Source organism: Protopterus annectens, chromosome 10.part0, assembly GCF_019279795.1.
Source record: "Protopterus annectens isolate FY-2018-M chromosome 10.part0, PAN1.0, whole genome shotgun sequence".
NCBI classification, from domain to species: Eukaryota; Metazoa; Chordata; order Ceratodontiformes; family Protopteridae; genus Protopterus; species Protopterus annectens.
In genome coordinates, this window is record NC_056744.1 from 1,812,364,525 (window position 1) to 1,812,387,917 (window position 23,393).

The 23,393-nt window shown below is 38.1% G+C and overlaps 1 protein-coding gene across 1 annotated transcript in view; it reads left to right on the plus strand.

Annotated features, from left to right (window-relative positions):
- The window catches only part of LOC122814051 (RING finger protein 112-like), a 1,095,042-nt gene that overhangs the window by 170,504 nt on the left and 901,145 nt on the right, over window positions 1-23,393 (plus strand). Inside the window, exon 7 of the mRNA XM_044086654.1 lies at window positions 1,641-1,727. Coding sequence (XP_043942589.1) covers window positions 1,641-1,727 — 87 coding nt within the window. The remainder of the gene's footprint in view (window positions 1-1,640; window positions 1,728-23,393) is intronic.

Consider the following 23,393-nt stretch of genomic DNA (forward strand, 5'->3'; position numbering starts at 1 on the left):
GGTCCCACACAAACAACTTATCTCTGTCCTCAATAACCTATCCTTCTCACAGTCACCAACTGGTTTCAGAGTTACCTGTCTGACCAGCAACAATCCGTTGTATGGCAGAATGATATATCTCCCCAACTACCTGTCTCCATAGGGGTTCCCCAAGGATCCATCCTTGTACCTCTACTCTTCTCTGTTTTCACCAATAATCTAGCCTCTGCCACCAAACATGGCACACTCATACAATACGCAGATGACTCAACCATCATCTGCTCAGCCCAGTCCCTACCCAAACTGCAAAAAGTCACACAGGAAGCCTTTTCCTCTGTTGAAACTTGGTTACCCGATGCCCAATTAATACTCAACCCAAACAAAACAAAACTACTCATCTTCCATCCCACCAAACATACTCAAAACAACTCTCACTTTAACATCACAGCAAAAGACAACACCACTATATACCCAACTGAACACACCAAATCGCTAGGAGTGGAAATAGACAATATACTAAAATTTGACATTCTCATATCCATGACCATAAAAAAAGTCCACAAAAAACTAGGAGTGCTATACAGAAATAAGCAACTTCTCACCAAAGCAGCAAAGATTTCAATAGCAAATTCCCACCTTATCTCCACCCTACTTTATGCCTCTCCAATATATAACAACCTAAGGCAATGTGAGCTAAACAAGCTAGAGACCTGCTACAACAAAATCGTCAAATTCATCACAGGGGCATCCTACCATAGTCACCACTGTCTCTCACTTGCTGAACTGGGCTGGCTTGTACTCCCTCACCTCCTTCAATGGTATCAACTCTCACACGCCCACAAACTAGTAAACTCTCACACGCCCACAAACTAGTCCCATCCCTCCAGAATCTACTCCAACCCTATCGCACCACCAGACCACTACGATCCAGCAACAAAAATAACTTGCAGATCACTAAAGCCAATAACTCTGCTGGTGAAGCACTATTCTCTTGCACCATAGCCAAATTATGGAACTCCCTCCCACCCACAATTACCTCCATACCATCATGCACCCACTTCAAAACTTTACTAAAAGCGCACCTAAAAACATGCCTGCTATGCCCTTGCAACTCCCACTCTAATATCACCCACCCCATCCAGCCACTACCTTTCTTTCCACTCCACTAACCACCTTGATTATAGCAAGCTCAGATGCTCATAAGCCTAGTACTTATTATACAGCAGGAACTTCTTATTGTAACATTTGTTAATGTCTGTTATGTAATTCACAGATAAAGATTCTAGTTGTCTACTGATGTACTATGTTCTTCATCTGTAAATATGTTGTAAGTAATTGCTATGTAAATTGTTAATCGCTATGTAATCCAATGTAACTACTGTCTGTTTATTTTAACTGTGGAGCTTTTCTCCCCGGGCCTTCGCTGAAAATGGACCTACGTCCAGTCGGAAACTCCCGGTCAACAAATATATATAAATAAATATTTTAATGTGTGCTATATAAAAAAGCTAACTAAATCTCCATTTTTTACTTTTGCTTAGTCTTGTACTGTTAAGGATTATTTAAGATAATAAAATGATAATAAAGTTTTGTTGGCATCTGCCACACAGTAACAGTTTCTTGTTTACATTTAACGGTCCACTTTCTTCTTTGTTTTCCAGCACCTAGAAATTTTAGTGCGTGACCATTTTTATCCAGCAGAATTTGGCTCAGGACCCGGTCAGAAGTACCTCAGACATGTTACAAAGGTTTGTAATGCATCATCATAATGGAAGATAGTGTGTTACAGAAACAATGATGTACAAATACAGTGTAGCATAACCTGAATCTACTGGGAGCCACATGGGTTCATAGGCACAGCTAAAAAGTATGTGGCTCAGCGGTAAAGAGATCAGATGTAAAATGGGAAATTTCAACACTAATGAGAGGTTCAAAGTACAAACACCGGAGAAAGCAAATCCAGATTAAGGAAGAGAAGAATGTATGTTATCAACTTGGAGTATGTAATCATTTAATACATAAAACAGGTTGATTGACGGGGTGGGGCGCTTGCTTACTTTTTACCATTAAAGTCTTATGTTAATGTGTCAAATGTATTCTTTTACACTTGCTTTGGCTCATCAAAGCAATAATTTTCTGTTCTCTGACTATGTAACATATTTCTATTTTACTGTTGATTTTAACTGACTACAATTGTGACTATGATGAATCATTTGTCCATGAACTGAAAGTAAAACAAACCAAAGTTTCTCACCTCAGACTCGGTAAATCTGCCATGTTATGAACAACAACCCCTTCCTGCAGTACATCTGTAATAGTGCTGCCTGATTTGGGGTGGCAACTTCTGATAATTAATAAAATTTTTAAGATGTATGCAATAGAAGTTGCCGTATGTGTCACTAAGGACTACTTGCACATTACTAAAAACAAGAAACTGTGGCTTCAGGTTCGAAATCCCAATTATACATTCCCACTGTCAGTCTTAATTGTATGGAAATAACCAACATTAAGAGGCTGTAAGTTTGATACCTATCTTATCACAGGCAGTTACTAATGCCCTTCTCCTAGTTACATTATAAACTGTTCCAGCTCTGTGCATTGTGGTGAGCAGATCCATTGTAAGGTATCACAGCTGCATGCATTATGGAGAACAAATGCATTGTAAGGTCTCACAACTGTGTGCATTGTTGAGGACAGATGCGTTGTAAGGTCTCACAACTGTGTGCATTGTTGAGGACAGATGCATTGTAAGGTCTCACAGATGTGTGCAATGCGGTGGGCATCGGTTGTTTTCTGAGGTTATTCATTGAAACCCAGCTGTATGGGATCAAGGAATAAGTTACAGTATTCAATCAGTCCAGCAACTGACCTAGCTTTCTTGTGAAGTAGAAATTTGAATTTAACAGGTGCAGAAACAAACTACAGATGATTGATCAACCTCCATCCAGCCATCTGTGTGATGATTTCACTTAATGAGTTCAAAAACATCTTTATTCCTCTGATGTTGCTTTGCTTAAAGTTATAATTCAGTACAGTAGGTCAGTGAATAAAAAATAATTAGGCCTGAAGGGGATTTGAATTTGTCCAGGTTTGTTTCTCTGTGTTCCATCAAAGTGGACTTGCCTTGGCCTTGCTTTTCATCTTTATATCTCTACCTCTGACCTGGTGGTGGAACTAGCTTAATGGTCTTACTACTGTTATGTTCATTTTGTCGTATGTTCCCCAGGTCTCACCATCTGATTTTGACTTAGTGTATTTAGGAATATAGAATCTGTTCCTCCAGAATTTGTCTTGTTCTGGATCAGAGCTTGCAAGAGCCAAGAATAGTTGACTCAGATTACCTTGTTTTGGCCTATAATAAGACCCTGACATCTTTAGTGATCTTTCCTGACCCTTGGCAGGTGTGATGTATCAGTTTGATGGCTTTAGAACCACAGGTTGGCTCTGATCTCCAGATACTAAGGTGGACTTGGTCTTCCAGGAAAAAAAATATTCTGAAGATGGCTAAATTGCAAAGACATTTTTGGATGCAGAAGAGGGTAAAAAGGGAATAAAAAAATATCCAACAAGAAGTGAGCTAGCCAGCAGAAGGGCTTTCTGCTTCTCATTCTTCTGACACTAAAGCTCATGGAAAGTCTATGCCAGTGAAACCTTTTTTCCAATGTTCCAAAGAAAAATACATGAGAGGCTGAGAAAAGCATACAAGTTGACTTGAAGAATCAGAGGTACCTGGACTTGAACCAGAGTCTGGTGTTGGGAGATGAAGATGAACAGGAAGAAGACCAGCAACTCTGAAATTAGTGAATAAATGCATCTTATCACATTTAAGATGTAGGGTTTTACAAGAAAAACTGGTTGAAAAGCACCAGACTTTTGTTGACTTTGTTAAACTAGTGCATGGACTACAAAGCATATAATCTACTTTATACCATTAACGTTTATAAGGATACTAAATGGGAAAAAGAGTAACTACAAGTAAAACATCTTGTTTTTATTAGTATTTGTGTAAAACATTTCATGAAATGCAAACTGCATGTTGTTTTGTAAAGTAGTTTTGTATATGGTTTATTCAGGTGTATTTTAAATGTGTGTGGGGGGGGGTCTTTTCAGTGACTGTTGTATATGTTAAAATAAAGAAGTGTTTTTTTCTTAATTGTAAGAAATATAGGTTTTATACTATAACAAGATATAAAAGGCTGAACAAAAACAAGCCTAAAGTTAATATAATGATGTGATCTTGGACTGCTGGGAGTGGGGGAGGAGTGTAAAAGTGTACTGATTTATATTATATGTGGAATTAAGGCAATTTATCTTGTTTTTACAGAGCTGGATGTCTAGGGTATTGTCCTTGACTTAAGCTATGAACAGTTTTGTAAGCACATAAGCTTGAAATATAAGACAAAATGATGAAAGGCTCAAACCATGCTAAGTTTCTTGTTTCTACAAAGGTAATAGCGTGTTGTCTTTTTACATTTGCAAATGTTTTCAGTATGAAACTTGAAATCTACAGCCAAGGGCAGTTGGCTAGAGGAATTTTGTATATCGTGTTCACAGCTGTACACTGTCTTCTGAGTGAAATTTACAAAGATTCCTTCCTTCATCTGTAGAGTTCTAACTTGCTTTTTGTCATGTTGTGTACTTGTACATGGTGTCAGGTTGTCTGCAAGTGCAAGCAATTAATTTGGAGAGTTCTGAACATTTTTTGCTGAGGGCAATGCAAAATTCAAAAGTACATTGGTAATAATTTCAGTAAAAATGGTTTGAAATTATGGGAAGTGAATATGAAATGGCATCCTCACCAACAACCTTAATACATAATGTATTTAATAGAAAAATACACAGTTTAGTTTTATTTAAAGATAGCCAGTGCACATGTTCTTAGAGCTAGAGGTCAATGTTTTCTGAAAGCATGCAAGCTGTATTTCACATCTGGGAGGGGAATAGAGTGAAGGAAAGAACAGGCAGTAATCACTGTTAAGTGGAACCATAGGCTGAAACATGCACTTCAGAATATATATAACCATCATTTTAAATTAGGTAATGTCTGTGGATTCAGCTGTAGGATTGGGGCGGTTCTTCCTATCTGAATGGTTAAACTTCATTTGTTGAACATATGCATGGTTTTGTGTGTTTGTTCTAAGTTAATAGTAGATGGCATTGTTCTTAAACTGTATTTAATTTTTTTGTTTGAAGGTTTTCATTTTCAAGAATTTTGCCTTTAATGTGATATAGGTTCAAATACAGATGAGAAGAAATAACTGTACAAACACCAGCCTTTCAGTGTGTGCATCTAAGACAAAAGTTGGACATTTTTAACATAGTGGTTACTCTAGCCATTGCATCTTGGGGTGCAAATGGCCTTACAGGCACAGACAAAAAGGAAAGGGTATTGAATTATATACAGAATGCAAATAACAATGCTTCAGGAGACACATTTAAAAACAATGAACATGTGAATTTAACAAAATATTTTAGAATCAATATTCAGCAGACCATCAAGAATAAAGGAAAAGGGGAGTAATAATACTGATTGCTAGAGGGGCTCCGATGATGATAGGATGGGGGAGGCAATAATGGTAGATTTTAGCAATAAGGGGTTACTGGCAAACAAGGATTATGCTGGCATGTATTTATAAACTGTTGTTATGGAGTTTAAGAAAATTTTAGGAATAATCAGCTTTCAGCAGGAAACATTACTTGATTTGCAATAATGAAGATGTATCAGAGGACCTAGACAGGAATAAATAAAAAAGAGGGTACATTTCTGAAAATAATTATGAAAATATTTGGTATGCAAGGCATGAATTCAGTAATAAGAACCCAGACATAACTTTCATATTATTCCCTAAAGTCAAAGTCAAGGTCACAGTAGTCAAAGTAAACTGTATTGTCAATCAGGTATATACAGCACTGCAAGATGAACAACATTACATTGTTTTGGTCCTGTGCAAGACATAACAATGAATACATAGTTTGAATGGCAGTAAGACTAATGCACATACAGTAATAATTAAAATATTAACAACACAATAAATTACCACAATTGGATAGGAAGACATTAGACAATATTATACTAGTAGGTATTGCAAGACTATGACTTCACATTGTGATTGCTTAGAATACTGCACTTCAGTTGTAGTAAGATGTATTCTGATGCTCATATTGCACATGTATGGTGTGGTGACTCACTCCTGACTATTGCACATTTAGGAAGTAATAGCATAAGAAATCAGTTTAACTATACCAGTTATGTACAGCTAAGGTATAATAACTGAGTCATCATCTTCTTTTGGCTGTTCCCGTTAGGGGTCGCCACAGCGGATCATCTGTTTCCATTTCTTCCTGTCCTCTGCATCTTGCTGTGTCACACCAACCACCTGCATGTCCTCTCTCACTACATCCATAAACCTTATCTTAGGCCTTCCTCTTTTCCTGTTACCTGGTAGCTTCATCCTTAGCATCTTTTTCCCAATATACTCAGCATCCCTCCTCAGCACATGTCCAAACCAACGTTATCGTGCCTCTCTGGCTTTGTCTCCAAACCTTCCAACCTGGGCTGACCCTCTAATATACTTATTCCTAATCCTGTCCATCCTCGTCATACCCAGTGCAAATCTTAACATCTTTAACTTTGCCACATCTAGCCCTAACTCCTGCCTTGTTGTCAATAATAACAATAATAATAATAAAGTATAATAACTGAGTAAACATTTTAAAAAGTATAATAACTGAGCTAGGCTGGATATAATTTTTATTTGAGGAGCATGTAAATTTAACTAAAAACCTTAACACATCCAATAACTATTTCAGATCATGCACCGATAAAAACTAAGACAAAAAATGCAGGTTAGTTAAGTAAAAATGAGACACTGATGCTTTCCCACCAACCTGTTACAAAAGAGAAGAATTCCAGGAATGCATAGTAGAAATTATCAGAGAGTTAAAAGAAAAGATACATTTCTTCAGAAGGGATGCTAGTACGTGGGATAAAATGAAGTTTGGAGTTGAAAAATAGGGTAGAGATACAACAGAAAGAGATATGGTTAAGAAGTGATATAAACTATTTAAAGGGGTGAAGTTTTAAAGAAAAGGGGAATCTCAAACAAAAAAAAACCAAGAAGAGGAGTAACTACAATGTGCTGAAGAGAAAATAAGGGAGTTTTTGGATAATATGCTTGAGTTTAGAAAGGTTGTTGTTGAGCAGCTATTTTTTGATAACTCCAGAGCAAAAAATAATTTAGCACAACTTTAGCAACAGAGAGCAGAAAGGGTTGTTGCCAAACTTAGGGAGCCTATCACAAGAAAAATAAACCAGAGATTGTTTGCATTCCCTGATACAATAATAAGGTTAATTGGGAGGCTATATGAAGGATCAGAGGCAAAAATTAAATTTGGAAGGTTCTTCTCTGATTAAGTTGTGTTTGAACAGATCCCTATCAGCAGATCAAAGTTTCAAAATTTTGAAATTCATATGACCGAGACCATATGATCAAAGTTTTGAAACTTTGAACGGTTTGAATGGAGATCACCATACATCGTGGGACAGGCTATTTCTTTAATGTAGTGTGATTTTGCAGTTGCTAAATTTAATTTGCTGGGAATGTAGGGGTGCAGGGGGCTTGTCCCCCCTGCAGAAATGTAAAAACAGATTTTTTTAAATTATTTTCATTGATGTTCGAAGTTTCAAAACGTCGAACATATGATCTCAGCCATATGAACTTCAAAGTTCAAAGACTTCGATCTTCTGACATAGATCCATTTGAACAGAGGAACCAGGCATAGTTGTCCTCTTTCCCCTTTGCTTTTTGCTTTATATTTACAGCCTCTGACTAAGAAAATAAGGGACTAAGAAATTAAAGAATATAATTGGTATGGTAATCAAGAAAAGTTGGCTTTATTTGCAGATATTATTTTGTACTTATTAAATGTAGAAAAGGGAATGTTGGTGGTGTGAAACATTCTGAAACAGTTTCAAGTCTTTTCAGGATATAAAATGAATGAAGCTAAAACAAAGCCTATACTCATAAATTATGTACCCACAAACAAATTGGTTTAGCAATACCCATATTTGTGTGGACACAATACAATGAAGTATTTAGAAGTATGAATTAAAATCACTTATGACAGCTAAGGATATGTGGCAAGAGACTAAACAACAAATCATAGCAAAAATTAGTAGATATATCACCCAGCAAGATAAATGCACTCTCCTCAAACTAAACAAACTCAGAGGAAAAATAAAGTATTCCAAAGCCACATTTGAGACAAATTTGGACACCCAGGCCAAGAAGAACCAAAGGGCATTCTTTACCTGTGTCCTCAGCCTTAAAAGCAATAAACAATTGTGTGTAGAGCTCATTGTTAATGGAGTCACCTATACTAAGCCAGACGATGTAGAAAACTGTACAGTACAAAAACTAAGAAAAAAAGGGGGAATTAGAAAAGAGGATTCGTAATGGAGAAGATAAAGATACAAAAACAGAAGCTATGGATTATCTTGGAATTGAAGGATTTAATGTAGCAAATCCAACTCTGGTAATGTCACAGCATGATGGAACAGTGAATCTCCAAATTAAGGAGAAACAGGTGGAACAGGAAGCATCTGATCTGTTACCACATAAAAATACTCTGGAGCTTTCAGTGGGAAGCCAGTGCAGAACTTCAGTTGGAGTTGTACAGCAAGGGATGGAGCAGGAAACAGCAGCAACTCTGACACGGTCAATATTATGGAGTGATAGGTCAGTGAGTTCCCTTATGAAAGAGCAATGGATGACAGGATGCAGCTGAAGGGAATGCTCACAGGAAATGGAAAATAAAGAATGTGCCCTCAATTTGGAAGAAAAATATCTAAGGGAAGAGTTGTTTGATTTACTAGAGATGGATAGACATATTAAAATCAGTGAACGAAATAGATTACAGAAAGTCAGTAAAACCCAGAATGTTAGAAGGCTGATAAAACAAATGAACGCAGTAATCAAGACTGTCAACAGAAATGCATGTGACATAACAGAAGTAAATAGGATACATTACTGTGCAGCTAAATTAATAACAGATAGTTAAACCACAAGAATACAGGGCAGTAAGGGAAAGGAAGGGAAGAAATCAAATGCCAGCATGCAAATATCGATAGAGAAAACTATAAAGCAATCAAGACAAGATGTGTGACTGTTAGAAGAGTTTAGACAAGGGAAAAGATCAAGAAAAATACTTACAAAGATAAACGTGATAAAAGCAACGTGTCTTATCAGAACAGACCAGGATCTAACATACACTGTCTCAAGTAATAAACTAAAAATATTGGTACAGGCAGAAAAACCTAGAAGATATGCCAATAAATAAAAAGGAAAAGTACAAAATAAGTAGTTCATTGATGAGAACTGCAAAACAAAGTAAAGGAATAGAAACACCAACTAAATGGAAAAAAATGCACACATTTTAGAGAAATGTCTATGAAGACCCTGGGGAACTTAAAAGATGCCGAATAGATAGAAGAATTAAAAGAAACAGTAAGAAGTTCAAATCTACAGGATATGAAATGGGATGACGTAACAGTCAGAGAAATTGAAACAAAATTAAGAAAAGCTCTAAAGTGGAAAAAAACTAGGTCCTAATACAGTACCTATCTTCTGGCTAAAAGTATTAACATCTTTATATGAAGATTTAGCCCTGAGTAGAAACTATTTATATGTGCACCCTAAACAGACACTAACCTGGTTAACAACAGAAAAAATGATACTCCTCAAGGGTGAACCTGCAAGCTATCATAAAAACTATAGACCAGTAACTTGCCTCCTGACGATGTATAAACTTTATACTGGAACTGATGCTGGCAGAGTTTATGCTAATTTAGAAGAAAACTCAGTCATAGCAACAGAACAAAAGGGTGACAAAAAAGTCACACAGAACAAGGGATCACTATTTAAATAAAGTCATAGAGAATTGTAAAAAGGTGAGGAATCTAAGTATGGCATGGATAGATTACAAAAAGCATGTAACAGTATCCCACATTCACGGATAAAGGAGTGCTTACAGATATATAAGACACAACCTGCATTGATTAGTTACCTTACAGTGATCATTAAATGGTGGCAAACCACTTTGCAGCTAAGCCATGATAAAGGTCAAATTATTATCTTTGAGATAAACATTCAAAGGGGGATATTTCAGGGTGACTCTCTGTCACCACTGCTCTTTTGTCTTACCTTTAATCCATTAAGCTGTCTACTTAACAGATTAGGTCATGGCTATAATTTGGCTCCCGGACAACAACAAAGTAAAGACTTCTCATCTTCTTTTTGTGGATGAGTTAAAACTGTACAGCTCATCAGACGAGGAGCTGAAAGCACAACTGGAAGTGGTCAAAACTTTCTCAGATGAATGTCATTTGGTCTTGATAAATGTGCAAAAGCAACCTTTAAAACAGGAAAACTGCAGCACCAAGAAAACATCAGTTTGGGACAAGAATGTGATATAAAAGAACTTGAGCAAGAGGGAGTGTATAAATACTTAGGAACTGATGAAGGAATGGCAAAAAGCATGAACAGATGTAAATAAAACTTAATAAGGAATATTTTAGAAGAGTAAAATTAATACTGAAAACAACCCTAACATCTAGGAACAAAGTCCAAGCTATATGTTAAATTGCTCTTCCTGTTCTAACTTAGTTTTGGGGTGACTGACTGGCCCCAAAAGGTATTGGATCACTTGGATAGGAAAACAATAAAAAGGCTTCACACTTATCAAATAATGTATAAATGTCAGTGTACACCAAGTATATTTCTCATTCTGAAGAAGGTATGAGCCTCCTCGAAACTGATTACATGTATAGATCTGAAAAAGTAGGACTGCATACATATCTGCTGACCTCACAAGATGCAAAACAGTGGAAGTTTTGAAACATGAACAGAAGAAATCTAAGATGACTTCCTTCTTTAGTTTAGTAGAAGCATATCGATGTCAAGTGGGAATGAAAATCAAACTAGAAATAGATAAAAATCAGGCAGCAAATGAATGTGCCAAAAAACAAAAGTCAAAATGTAAGGTGATGTATCAGATGAAAAAGCAAGAAATGTGGAAAATGCAGAAATATAGTGGACTACGTATATGTCCATTGAACATGTGGGAGAAACAGACAAATGTAGGTTTTATAAAACAGAAATGAAAACAGTTGCGTATCTTGTTGCTGAATGTGATACATTAATGGCAGAAGGACTGTATACCGAAAGGCATAATAATGTGGCAAGACTGTTGCATTGGGGATTGTGCAAACATTACAATATTGCAGTAGCTGCGAAACATGAGCCACAAAGCATTATAGACAATGATGAAGTTTATATCACAAGGGCTCACCCATTATCAACAGTAAAAAAAAAATAAATGCGAGAAAACCAGATATAGTAGTCCATGAAAAGAAGACAAAAGTAGCATTGACCATTGAAATTGCTACACCCAGTGACAACAGTGTCTTACCTACAGAGAGACACAAAGTCATGAAATATCAGGATTTATAGGCAGAAACGAGAGTAATGTGGAAGAAGTATACATAGACAGTTCCAATAGTAGTAGGAGCAAAGGGTCTCATAAAAAAAATATTTTACAGTCATATTTAGATAGGCTACAGATACATGTAACTCCATATGAATTGCAGAAGGCATCAATTCTGAGCACATTATGGGTGCTGTGAAGAGCACTTTTGGCTAACATCAAAGACTGAAACAACACTAATTTCATACTTTGACTTAGGAATACAGTCCATTCCAGTCATGGTATTAGAACAACAAATGACTTGGAGAAATTAAAAAGACAAAAGATATAGCAAACCTACTGGCAGATAAATTCATCTCTGACTTTACCTCTCTCTCCCCCTCAACTTCCCCTCAAGAAATGCCACTAGTATAACTCTCCCCTGCTATTACTACGGAACAGATCCACCTTGCTCTCTCTAAGGCCAGGAACACTCCATTGGTGGTCTCAGACAATATCCCAGAAATCTTTCTAAATAGCATGAAACACAGGCTTCGTGCCTCATGAATGAAGAACAGCAACAGTCATCTCTCTGTACAAAGGTGGGCCATCTGCAGACCCTGGAAACTCATCCATCTACCAACTTAACTGAATAAACTACTTGAAACTTTAACAAGGCATCTTTATTCCTCCTGCAGGGAGGATATCAGAGGAGGACAGAGTCCTCTAGATCTGCTAGCTGAAGTGATTTTATCTGGACTAATACTTGGTACTCAGTCTGGAACTTGGGGGCAGAGACAGTAATCTAGCCATTGACCGTCACGTGTCTGCAGTGGTGAGGAAATCATTCTGTGTTGTGCAACTTATAAACAAATGTATAGCATCTAGGTCCAAGGAGGTCATTGTTCCACTGTTATTTAGCATTTGTCAGACCTATCATTGAGTACAATGCCCCCTTTGGTATGTACCTAACCAGGCACATCCAACAACTGGAATGTTCACAGAGTTTCCTCACTAAAAGAATACAGGGCATAAGTAACATGTCCTATGCAGACCATCTTTAAGCTCTTTTCCTGTATTCTATCTCCTACAGGTTGTTGAGATGAGATCTATACCTGGAATACAAGTTATTGTCAGACCCCACGCTGATGGAACTCCTACATCTCTGCAAAGCAAACAGTACCAGAAAGACCCAACCAATGACTTAAACCTTACAGATGATATAAATAGGACATGCTGGAGAGACAGGTATGTATCCCAGAGAACACCCTTTCTCTAGAAGAGGATCCCCATCCATGTGAAGCAGAGTTCCTCCCTAACACAATTCCAGTGTAACTTGGGCACTTATATGGGGAACAGGAATGTCATCCCTAGTTTGGCACCTATTGTCTGTAATGGACTAACATATATGTAATGTGGAATATATAGTAACATATATGTAATGTGTAATATATAATAACATATATGTAATGTGGAATATATAGTAACATACATGTAATGTGTAATATAACATATATGTAATGTGTAATATATGGTAACATACATGTAATGTGTAATATATAACATATGTAATGTGTAATATATAGTAACATACATGTAATGTGTAATATATAATAACATACATGTAATGTGCAATATATAGTAACATACATGTAATGTGTAATATATAGTAACATGCATGTAATGTGTAATATATAGTAACATACATGCAATGTGGAATATATAGTAACATATATGTAATGTGTAATATATAATAACATATATGTAATGTGGAATATATAGTAACATACATGTAATGTGTAATATACAATAACATATATGTAATGTGTAATATATGGTAACATACATGTAATGTGTAATATATAGTAACATACATGTAATGTGTAATATATAACATATATGTAATGTGTAATATATAGTAACATACATGTAATGTGCAATATATAGTAACATACATGTAATGTATAATATATAGTAACATACATGTAATGTGTAATATATAGTAACATATATGTAATGTGTAATATATAGTAACATACATGTAATGTGTAATATATAATAACATATATGTAATATGTAATATATAGTAACATACATGTAATGTGCAATATATAGTAACATAACATGTAATGTGTAATATATAGTAACATATATGTAATGTGTAGTATATAGTAACATACGTGTAATGTGCAATATGTAATGTATAGTAACATATATGTAATGTATGTAAACAAAAATTGTTAATATGGTTTATTCTCATTTTTTATTAATGTATGTGTGCCTATGTCTCAAGTGATAATTTAGTAAAGGCATTTAACTCTGCAAAGGCTTGAGCATACATGGAAGAACACTCATCATCTGGATAACAAGCTTAGACTGCATGAGCCTTATGCTGTTTACCAGGTGGAGATTTCGATTAAGACATCCTCCATGGAAATTTCTGCTGAGGCAACCTGATCAGCAGGGCTGCCACAAATGCTTCACAGGCTGGCAGCCCAGTCGGTCTGGGCATTTAAGGGCTTTCTTAGCCAAGGACTGTGACTTAGCTGCTTTGTTTTTTGTAGCTAACCTGGTTTCTTTAAGATCAGATGTGCCTTATGATGTGCTTCCAAGGGATGAACTATGTTTGGACAGTTTCTCTGCCCCCTGCTGTCAGGATGACTTTGTTTTGCTTGACTTCCAAAACTATTTTCTTGAAGCATGCTCCACAGCATAGAGGGATACAGCCCTGATTATGACCTGGAAGGACTGAGCTTGATTACCGGCTTGGGTGTTGGAAGGGCCAGGTCTGTGAGGATGGAAGGAAACACACAACACAGGTTTGCCCATCTTTGGGGGGGGCTGGGCAGGGAGATGGACTGCTCACTGATACAATGACATCTAGCAGAAGCTGTGTGAATACCAGTACAGGGGTAAATGCCACCAGACTTTAGACCAGGATAGCAGGTGTGCCCAACAAACAGGGTATGTTGGAACTGCAGCTAAGCTTGCACAGCAGTGTGCATGCACAGTGGCCAGCACTGAGAGCCAAGCCTGTTGGCCACGGATAGGGAATAACGAGTTAGTTAGGGTCCAGCAAATAAAATAAAAAAAACAATAATAAAATAATGTCTGTCTATGAGGAGAATGAACGGACTATGTGGTTACAGGAGGGCTGACTGCTGGTAGTTAGCAGGTGCATAAACAGTACTAAAAGTATTTCTTTGTTTTCGGAAATGCATCAGACCTTGTACAGGGATGCAGAGTCACACAGACTGCCTACATCATGCCTGGAAGTCTCTGGTCCTGTTCTCTATGTGGATTGTCATTTTTTCCCTTGAGTTGGGTGTCTTTTTGTCCTCGCTAAAGGAGACCTTAGTGAGGCTAATTCTAAAGATGGTTACTTTGAATTCTGGTAGTTTTGATAGCTACCATCTTGTCTCAAACCTTAAGGTTGCTGAAAACATGGCATACAGGCAGACTGATTCTCACTCCAAGATAATATGTTATTTGTGACCATTTCAGTCTGGATGCCAGACTTAAAATACGACTGAGATGTTGTCCTTCCTAGACAGCACAGGACCTATCAAAATGTACATTTCTGGTCTCCCTTGATTATTGGCTGCTTTTGGCCTGGTTGATCATGTGCTCTATCATGGTATTACTACATAATTACTACTCTGTGTCAGTACTGGTTTTAAAAAAATATTTTATTTATAGGCACTCTCAGAGGTTGATGCAGGTTTCCTTTACCTGAATGAAATGGTGGCACATGATATGGGTTTCCTTTACCTGAATGAATTGGTGGTACATGATGCAGGTTTCCTTTACCTGAATGAAATGGTGGCACGTGATATGGGTTTCCTTTACCTGAATGAATTGGTGGTACATGATGCAGGTTTCCTTTACCTGAATGAAATGGTGGCACGTGATATGGGTTTCCTTTACCTGAATGAATTGGTGGTACATGATGCAGGTTTCCTTTACCTGAATGAAATGGTGGCACGTGATATGGGTTTCCTTTACCTGAATGAATTGGTGGTACATGATGCAGGTTTCCTTTACCTGAATGAAATGGTGGCACGTGATATGGGTTTCCTTTACCTGAATGAATTGGTGGTACATGATGCAGGTTTCCTTTACCTGAATGAAATGGTGGCACGTGACATGGGCTTCCTTTACCTGAATGAATTGGTGGTACATGATGCAGGTTTCCTTTACCTGAATGAATTGGTGTTACTGAAGTTCCTTGTCCTCCTACACTTGTACTACCAGTGAACTTGTTACAGAGAAGACCTAAAATGTTAACCACACATCCTGAACACCTGACTCCATCTGATACAGGTAATGCTGTGTTACCATGACAACACATTTTAACATAAAGAGATGTAACTGAGACATCACAAAACATCCTTAGAGTCAACAGTCTGTCTCATCATATCTCGCAACTGTCCCGGATTTTGACTCAAATTTTATTTTATTTACATATTTATTGACATTTGATTACTGGGAAAGTCCAGCTGGGTTTGAGCCCATTTTCAGTGAAGGCCTGCTGCAAAAAGCTCTCTAGGAAAAAAAGACAACAAAGAAAAAAGATCTTTAGGTTTGTCCCTCTTACAACTGGTGACTTTTGGTGAAGGGTGATAAATTACACCTAATAAGTTGTTGTGTCTTTCGGCTTTTCCCGGTTAGGGGCCGCCACAGTGGAACTCCAGTCCGCTAATGATTGGTAGTTGATTTTTACGTGCCGAGTTACCAGCCCTGATGCACAACCTAAAATGAAGGCACGCCCATTCACGCATGTCTCCACGCAGAAGACGCTCTAGCTGAGAATCGAACCGGACAGCGTTTTACTGTGAGGTGACAACGCTACCGCAGCACCACCACTGCGGGTAAATTACACCTAATAGGTAATGAGAGTAATTAGAGCTATATAGACTTTTACTTCAGAAAATGTATATTAATTCTCATGCTGTTATTCTGTCAATATCTCAGATTAATAGCACTATTATTTTAAAAGTGTCCCTGATTGTCCCTGACTGGTTGAAAACTACACGTATCAGTGTATGTTTATGTTTATGAAAGTACACTATGTCTAAAAACAGCATAACCATAGTACGCAAAAATCCCATGATATCCCTGCTCCTGGAAGAGACATTCAGCTAAATGCAAGATAGTTTATGAGGGTGAAATCCAGCAGTGGGGATTAGTAACACATTGTCTTACATCTGCATGTATATGCAGGTGCCTGCAGTTTCAAGTTGAGGGATGAACCCTGAAGTATCATGTATATACGTGTGGTAAGACTAGAATCTGTAATTACAGTTTATCCTTTTCAATGACTTTCCTTACTTTTTGAAAGGTCTCAGTACATGTCCCCTAGTGTCAGGCTGGCTTGACACATGGTGAAAAACTTGTTACATACAGACTTACCCAGCCAGTATTCACTGCACAAGCAACACGCACTTTGTACCTGAGTGGTGTGAAGTAAAGGTTTACCTTTATGATTCAGTGTGTCCCCTTTGCCTTGTACGGTAACTGTGGCCATTAATTGTGAACAGTTGAAGTACCATGTGGCATTAAACTCTGCAGCTCTTGTACTGCAAGTCATTGGGACTTTCGATGTATTTATATCCCATAAATGTAGCATCCCCAGCATTGTGCCACCTCAGAACTGCCATTGGCACCATCTGGTGTATTATATATCGTACATCATGCCCTGAGGTCAGAAATGTAGCAATGCACAGTGTTGGGCCACCTCAGAACTCCCAGTGTCACCATCCAGTGTATTATATATCATGGATCATACCCTATTGTCCATCTTCCTGCAGTATGTGTGCACTAGACTTGCAAAGTCATCTGTTAACAAAGTGAAATTCAGGGTTACCTTCACAACCAAGGTACTAAAATGTTTGTGGCTGTTCTACCAAATGGTTCAAGCACAAGGAACTGTTAGATTTTTTTCGATCAAGATGGTTTGGAATACATGGACATTTTATACAGAGACAATGCATGGGCATTAAAAAAGTTAGAAAAGGAAATTAAAAATTTACAAGAAGATATCATTAAAGATTGATTATTTAGTCATGTGGAGGATGGTTATGATGGTATATTCTGGAGAGGATTGACAAGGAATGTTCATTAGTTAAGCAGAAGAAGTAAAATAAGTTGGCAAAGGATTGGTTACAATATGAAACAAACCAAGCACACCCAAGTCCTAGTGGAGCCACCAACAATCATCTAAGGTTTACTAGTGAATGGGACAAAGGTTTCAACAACATGGGTGTCAATGACTGTTTTGAACAGAGTGAGACCATTTTTTTTAGATGTGCCCAAGAGTATCAGCAGGTCATCCAGGAGTTTGAACGGAAACAACAAGATGAACCATCAGGATTTACACCAGTCACCTGTGAGGAAGAATCCCCAAGCAGAGAACTATTACAATACAAAGGGGCACAGGAGTTATTGGAGACAACAGCAGAGATAACACTGGACATTACTCCACTACATGAAGGTATTATACATAATTTTAAATGGTTTAATATATTCATCTATACCCATTTGAATATTACCCCTTTATTTGGTGATTTGTTTTGCAAAGGTTTTGCTTTCATACCAGCCAAAATATTCAATATGGCAGGTGGTATTTTAGAATTAAAACTGTATGTATGCAAGTTGAAATTGCAACTTTTTTTTCAGTGATGAAGGCTTAGAAAGTCACATTGCTCAAACCTTACACAGATCTAGTGTATTCAACCCACCACTTAATTATGTTTTAGCCTTTTTTGAACACGTAAACTAAAAAGAAATGTTGGCCTTGAATAAAGGTGGAGGCTGTTACTACCTCTTGAAGGAGAAATTTAAATTGGTCAGAGATCTGACAACTGACCACTCCATTAGAATTATGAAAGAGAATAAAGTTGGTGGATCTGCTGTGATGTACAGCCATGTTTATTCTCAGAAAATGTTGTAATTTTCACATGATGATGTTTTTTCCTGTGGTGAGTAAGAATGAGATTTACTTGGCATATCATAAGATTGACTATTGGCTGGACAACCTAAAGATGAATTCTGATTTAGACATTTCCATTTTGGAGTACCTTAGAATGGACAAACCTATAATTCCTAACATTTTCAGAATACTGAAAGTACACAAATCAGTCATTGATCCACCACTTCGAACGATAGTAGAAGCAAGAGGTTCAAAAACCGAGCCTTTAGCAAAACTTGTTGACCACATCCTGAAACCACTTTTTAAAGACAAAACTTATGTCCTTAAAGACATTTGACACTTTTTGGATAGTTTGAGTCAAGTTCCATTCAAAAGGGAAGTTACTTTTTAACTGTTGATGTTAAGGACCTGTTTTTAGTTTTTCCACAGACAAGCAGGTTTACAGAAGTTTCGGGAAGCTTTAATCTGCGGCATGAAACTGGATGCGCGTACCACTGAGATTGTAGTTGAGAACATGGAATTAGTTCTTATTAATAATTTCATTTGCTTTGAAGCAAAGTAAACAAACAAAGGGGGTTGTTATAGGAGTTTAACCAGCCCCAGTGTTTGCTAAAGTTGTATTGTGGTGGAAGAAAAATGTTGTATATCCTTCCATATGCAGTGGTTACATTATCTCTTATTTTTATTTTTTGAATGATGTATTTATCATATAGAGTGGCAGTTCCTTGATCATTGATGAATTTGTACAGTATTTAAACCAAACTATTACTTTTTAACATTCAAAGTCCAGTAGAAGGAAGAATCAATGATTTTCTGGATGCAAAGATTTCCAAAGATGCCAAACAGTGACAGTTTGTATCAACAATTTTTAGAAAAAAGACATTCAAACAGTCTGTTACATTTTAATAGCCATCATCCTATGTGGGAGAAGAAGAATCTAGTTAAAACTCAGTTTATTAGACTGTCCCACTTGGTGTCCGGGGAAAACGTGTTTGTTAATGAAGTGAAAACATTAAGTATGATATTTAGGGACAGGAATTATTGAAAGTATAATGCAACAGACGGTACTAAAATATGGTTTGGGGAATACTGGAAACAAGGACAGTGACACAACACTTGTTTCAAGTGGACACACAGGTGTACACAAACATACCCTGGCTGGAGCATGTGTATGTGGTTTCAACAGTGCAAATAAAGAAGTCAAGAACATATTAACACACACCTGGTTTAGGTACATCAAAATACAGGTGTTAGATGAAAAACTGAGTCAGAATCCCACTGTAGTGTACAATAAAGGAAAGAATTTAAAGAACAAATCCAAGTAAAGGGGAAACAACTTGAGTGCAAAAGAAATGTCTAAATGTGGAGCTTGCAACCAATGTAGGTTCATATTTGAAGGTTCTACTATTACAGTGGGCAACTACCCAAGATCCATTTACCTGAATGGGAAATTTAATTCTAACACCCCAGGGCTGTTTATTTAGCCCAGTGTGGTACCTGCCCAGCGTTTCACATAGGAAAGACTATAAATGCATTAAAACTTAGAATTTATAAACACAATTATGCAATTAGAAAAAAGGACATGAATAGCACCTTATACAATCATTCTAAGATGTATGAAAAAATTCAAAAACTTTTTGTTTTTTATATTAGACAAAGTACTGCGGTGGTGGAGCTGCGGTAGCGTTGTTGCCTCACAGTAAGACGCTGTCCAGTTTGATTCTCAGCTAGAGTGTCTTCTGCGTGGAGACATGCGTGAATGGGCGTACCTTCATTGAAGGTTGTGCGTCAGAGCTGGCAACTCGGCACGTAAAAATCTACTGCCAATCATTAGCGGACCAGAGTTCCTCTGTGGCGACCCCTAACCGGGAAAAGCCGAAAGACACAACATATTAGAGAAAGTACCATGCTTTTAAAAGGGAGGTTATTAGGAATCCTTTGTAGAGAGATGGGAATTATGTTGGCAGGTACTTTTGAATGCAACTTATCCCCCAGGCATTAATGACAGAATTTTCATTACAAGCTTATTAGTAAACAAAAGGTCCAAGATTTAGATTTTAACTACTTAATGAATATACTGACCATTTTATAATATTATAATATTATTATTTATAGCAATTTATGTAAGTTATGAACTATTTTAGTGATTTTTACAAACCCAGCCACTGGGGATGCACAAGCCAGTGTATTTCTTCATGCTGGTCCTGAGCCCAGATAAATGGGGAGGGTTATGTTAGGAAGGGCATCCAGTGTCACATTTTTTCCAGATCTGATAAGTTGACAACAATACAGACTTCCATACCAGATCAGTTGAGGCCTGAGTTAACAACAACCACCACCAGTACTGTTAGTCAGCAGGGTGCTGGTGGAAATTGGGCTACTTACTGTTGGCTGAAGGAGAAGAAGAAGGCATGTCCAGAGGCAGGAGGAGATGAGGAGGGTTAGGAGTGTGGAAGTGAGGGTAGGAGCTTTGAATGTTGGCAGCATGACTGGTATAGGGAGAGAGAGAGCTATCCGATATGATGGACAGAAGAAAGGTTGACATATTGTGAGTGCAAGAGACCAGATGGAAGGGGAGTAAGGCTAGGTGTATTGGAGGTGGGTTCAAATTGTCTTACCGTGGTGGGGATGGGAGAAGAAATTGGTTAGGGGTTACCCTGAAGGAACAGTATGTCAAAAGTGTTTTGGAGGTGAAATGAGTGTCAGACAGAGTGACTGATGACTGTGAAGCTGTAAATTGAAGATGTGATGATGAATGTTGTTAGTGCATATGCCCCACAAGTTGGGTGTGTGATGGATAAGAAAGAAGACTTCTGGACTGAGTTGGATGAAGTGGTGGAGAGTGTACCCAAGGGTGAGAGAGTGGTGACTGGAGCAGATTTCAATGGGCATGTTGGTGAAGGGAAAAGAGGGGATGATGAAGTGATGGGTAGGTATGGTGTTAAGGAGAGGAATGCAAAAGGTCAGATGGTAGTGGATTTTGCGAAAAGGATGGACATGGCTGTGGTGAATACATATTTTAACAAGAGGGAGGAGCATAGGGTGACATAAGAAGAGTGGAGGAAGATGCACACAGATGGATTATATCTTATGTAGAAGGGCCAGTCTGAAGGAGATTGGAGACTGTAAAGTGTTGACAGGGGAAAGCGTAATTAGGCAGCATAGGATGGTGGTCTGTAGGAGGACATTGGTGATCAAGAAGAAGTACAGGAGAGTATACAGGGGAAGAGGTTGGTGAAGAAGTCAGACAGATGAAGAAAGTAGAAAGGAGTACAAGGAGATGAGGCGTAAAGTGAAGACAGAGGTGGTGAAGGCTAAGGATAAGGTGTATAGAGAGTTGTATGAAAGGTCAGCCACTAAAGAGGGGGAACAAAGGACCTGTACCAATTGGCTAGGCAGAGGGACCAACCTGGGAAGATGTGCAGCAGGTTAGGGTGATGAAGGATAATGAAGGAAACATACTCACAAGTGAGGTGAGTGTGCTGAACAGATGTAAAGAGTACTTTGAGGGGCTAATGACTGAAGAGATTGAGAGGGAGAGAGAGAAGGTTGGATGATGTGGGGATAGTGAATCAGGAAGTACAATGGATTAGCAAGGAGGAAGTAAGGACAGCTATGAAGAGGATGAAGAATGGAAAGGTTTTTGGTCCAGATGACATACTTTTGGAAGCATGGAGGTGTTTAGGAGAAATGGCAGTGGAGTTTTAAACCAGATTGTTTAACACAATCTTGGAAAGTGAGAGGAAGCCTGAGGAGTGTAGAAGAAGTGTGCTGGTACCGATTTTTAAAAATAAGGGTGATGTACAGAACTGTAATAACTACAGAAGGATAAAACTGATCAGCCACAGCATGAAGTTATGGGAAAGAGTAGTGGAAGCTAGTTTAAGAAGGGAGGTGATGGTTAGTGAGCAGCAGTACAGTTTCATGCTGAAAAGAACACTACCGATGCAATGTTTGCTCTGACTGTGTAATGGAGAAGTATAGAGAAAGTCAGAAGGAGTTGCATTGTGTCTTTGTGGACTTAGAGAAAGCATATAACAAGGTGCATAGAGAGGAGTTGTGGTATTGTATGAGGAAGTCAGGAGTGGTAGAGAAGTATGTAAGAGAGGTACAGGACATGTATGAGGGCAGCGTGACAGTGGTGAGGTCTGAGGTAAGAGTGATGGATGCATTCAACATAGAGGTGGGATTACATCAAGGATCAGCTCTGAGCCCTTGTTTGCAATGGTGATGGACAGGTTGACGAGATCACACAGGAGACCCCGTGGTCGATGATGTTTTCGGATGACATTGTAATCTGTAGTGGGAGTAGGGAGCAGGTTAAGGACACCCTGGAAAGGTGGAAATATGGTGTAGAGAGAAGAGGAGTGAAGGTCAGCAGGACTAAGACAGAATATATGTGTGTGAATGAGAGGGAGGATAGAGGAATGGTGAGGATGCAGGGAGTAGAGTTGGCGAAGGTGGATGAGTTTAAATACTTGGAATCAACAGTTCGGAGTAACAGAGAGTGTGGAACAGAGGTGAAGAAGAGAGTGCAGGCAGGGTGGAGTGGGTGGGGGAAGAGTGTCAGGAGTGATTTGTAACAGAGAGGTAACAGCAAGAGCGAAAGGAAAGGTTTACAAGATGGTAGTGAGACTAGCTATGTTATATGAGTTGGAGACGGTGGTACTGACGAAAAAACAGGAGACAAAGCTGTTGGTGGCAGAGTTAAAGATGTTAAGATCTGCATTGAGTGTGACGAGTATGGACAGGATTAGGAATGAATATATCAGAGTCCGCTCAGGTTGTACAGTTTGGAGTCAAAGTCAGAGAGGTGAGATTGCATTGGTTTGGACATGTGCAGAGGAGAGATGCTGAGTATATTGGGAAAAAGATGCTAAGGATGAAGCTGCCAGGTAAGAGAAAAAGAGGAAGGCCTAAGATAAGGTTTATGGATGTGGTAAGAGAGGACATGCAGGTGGCTGGTGTGACAGAGCAAAATGCAGAGGACAGGAAAAATGGAAACAGATGATCTGCTGTT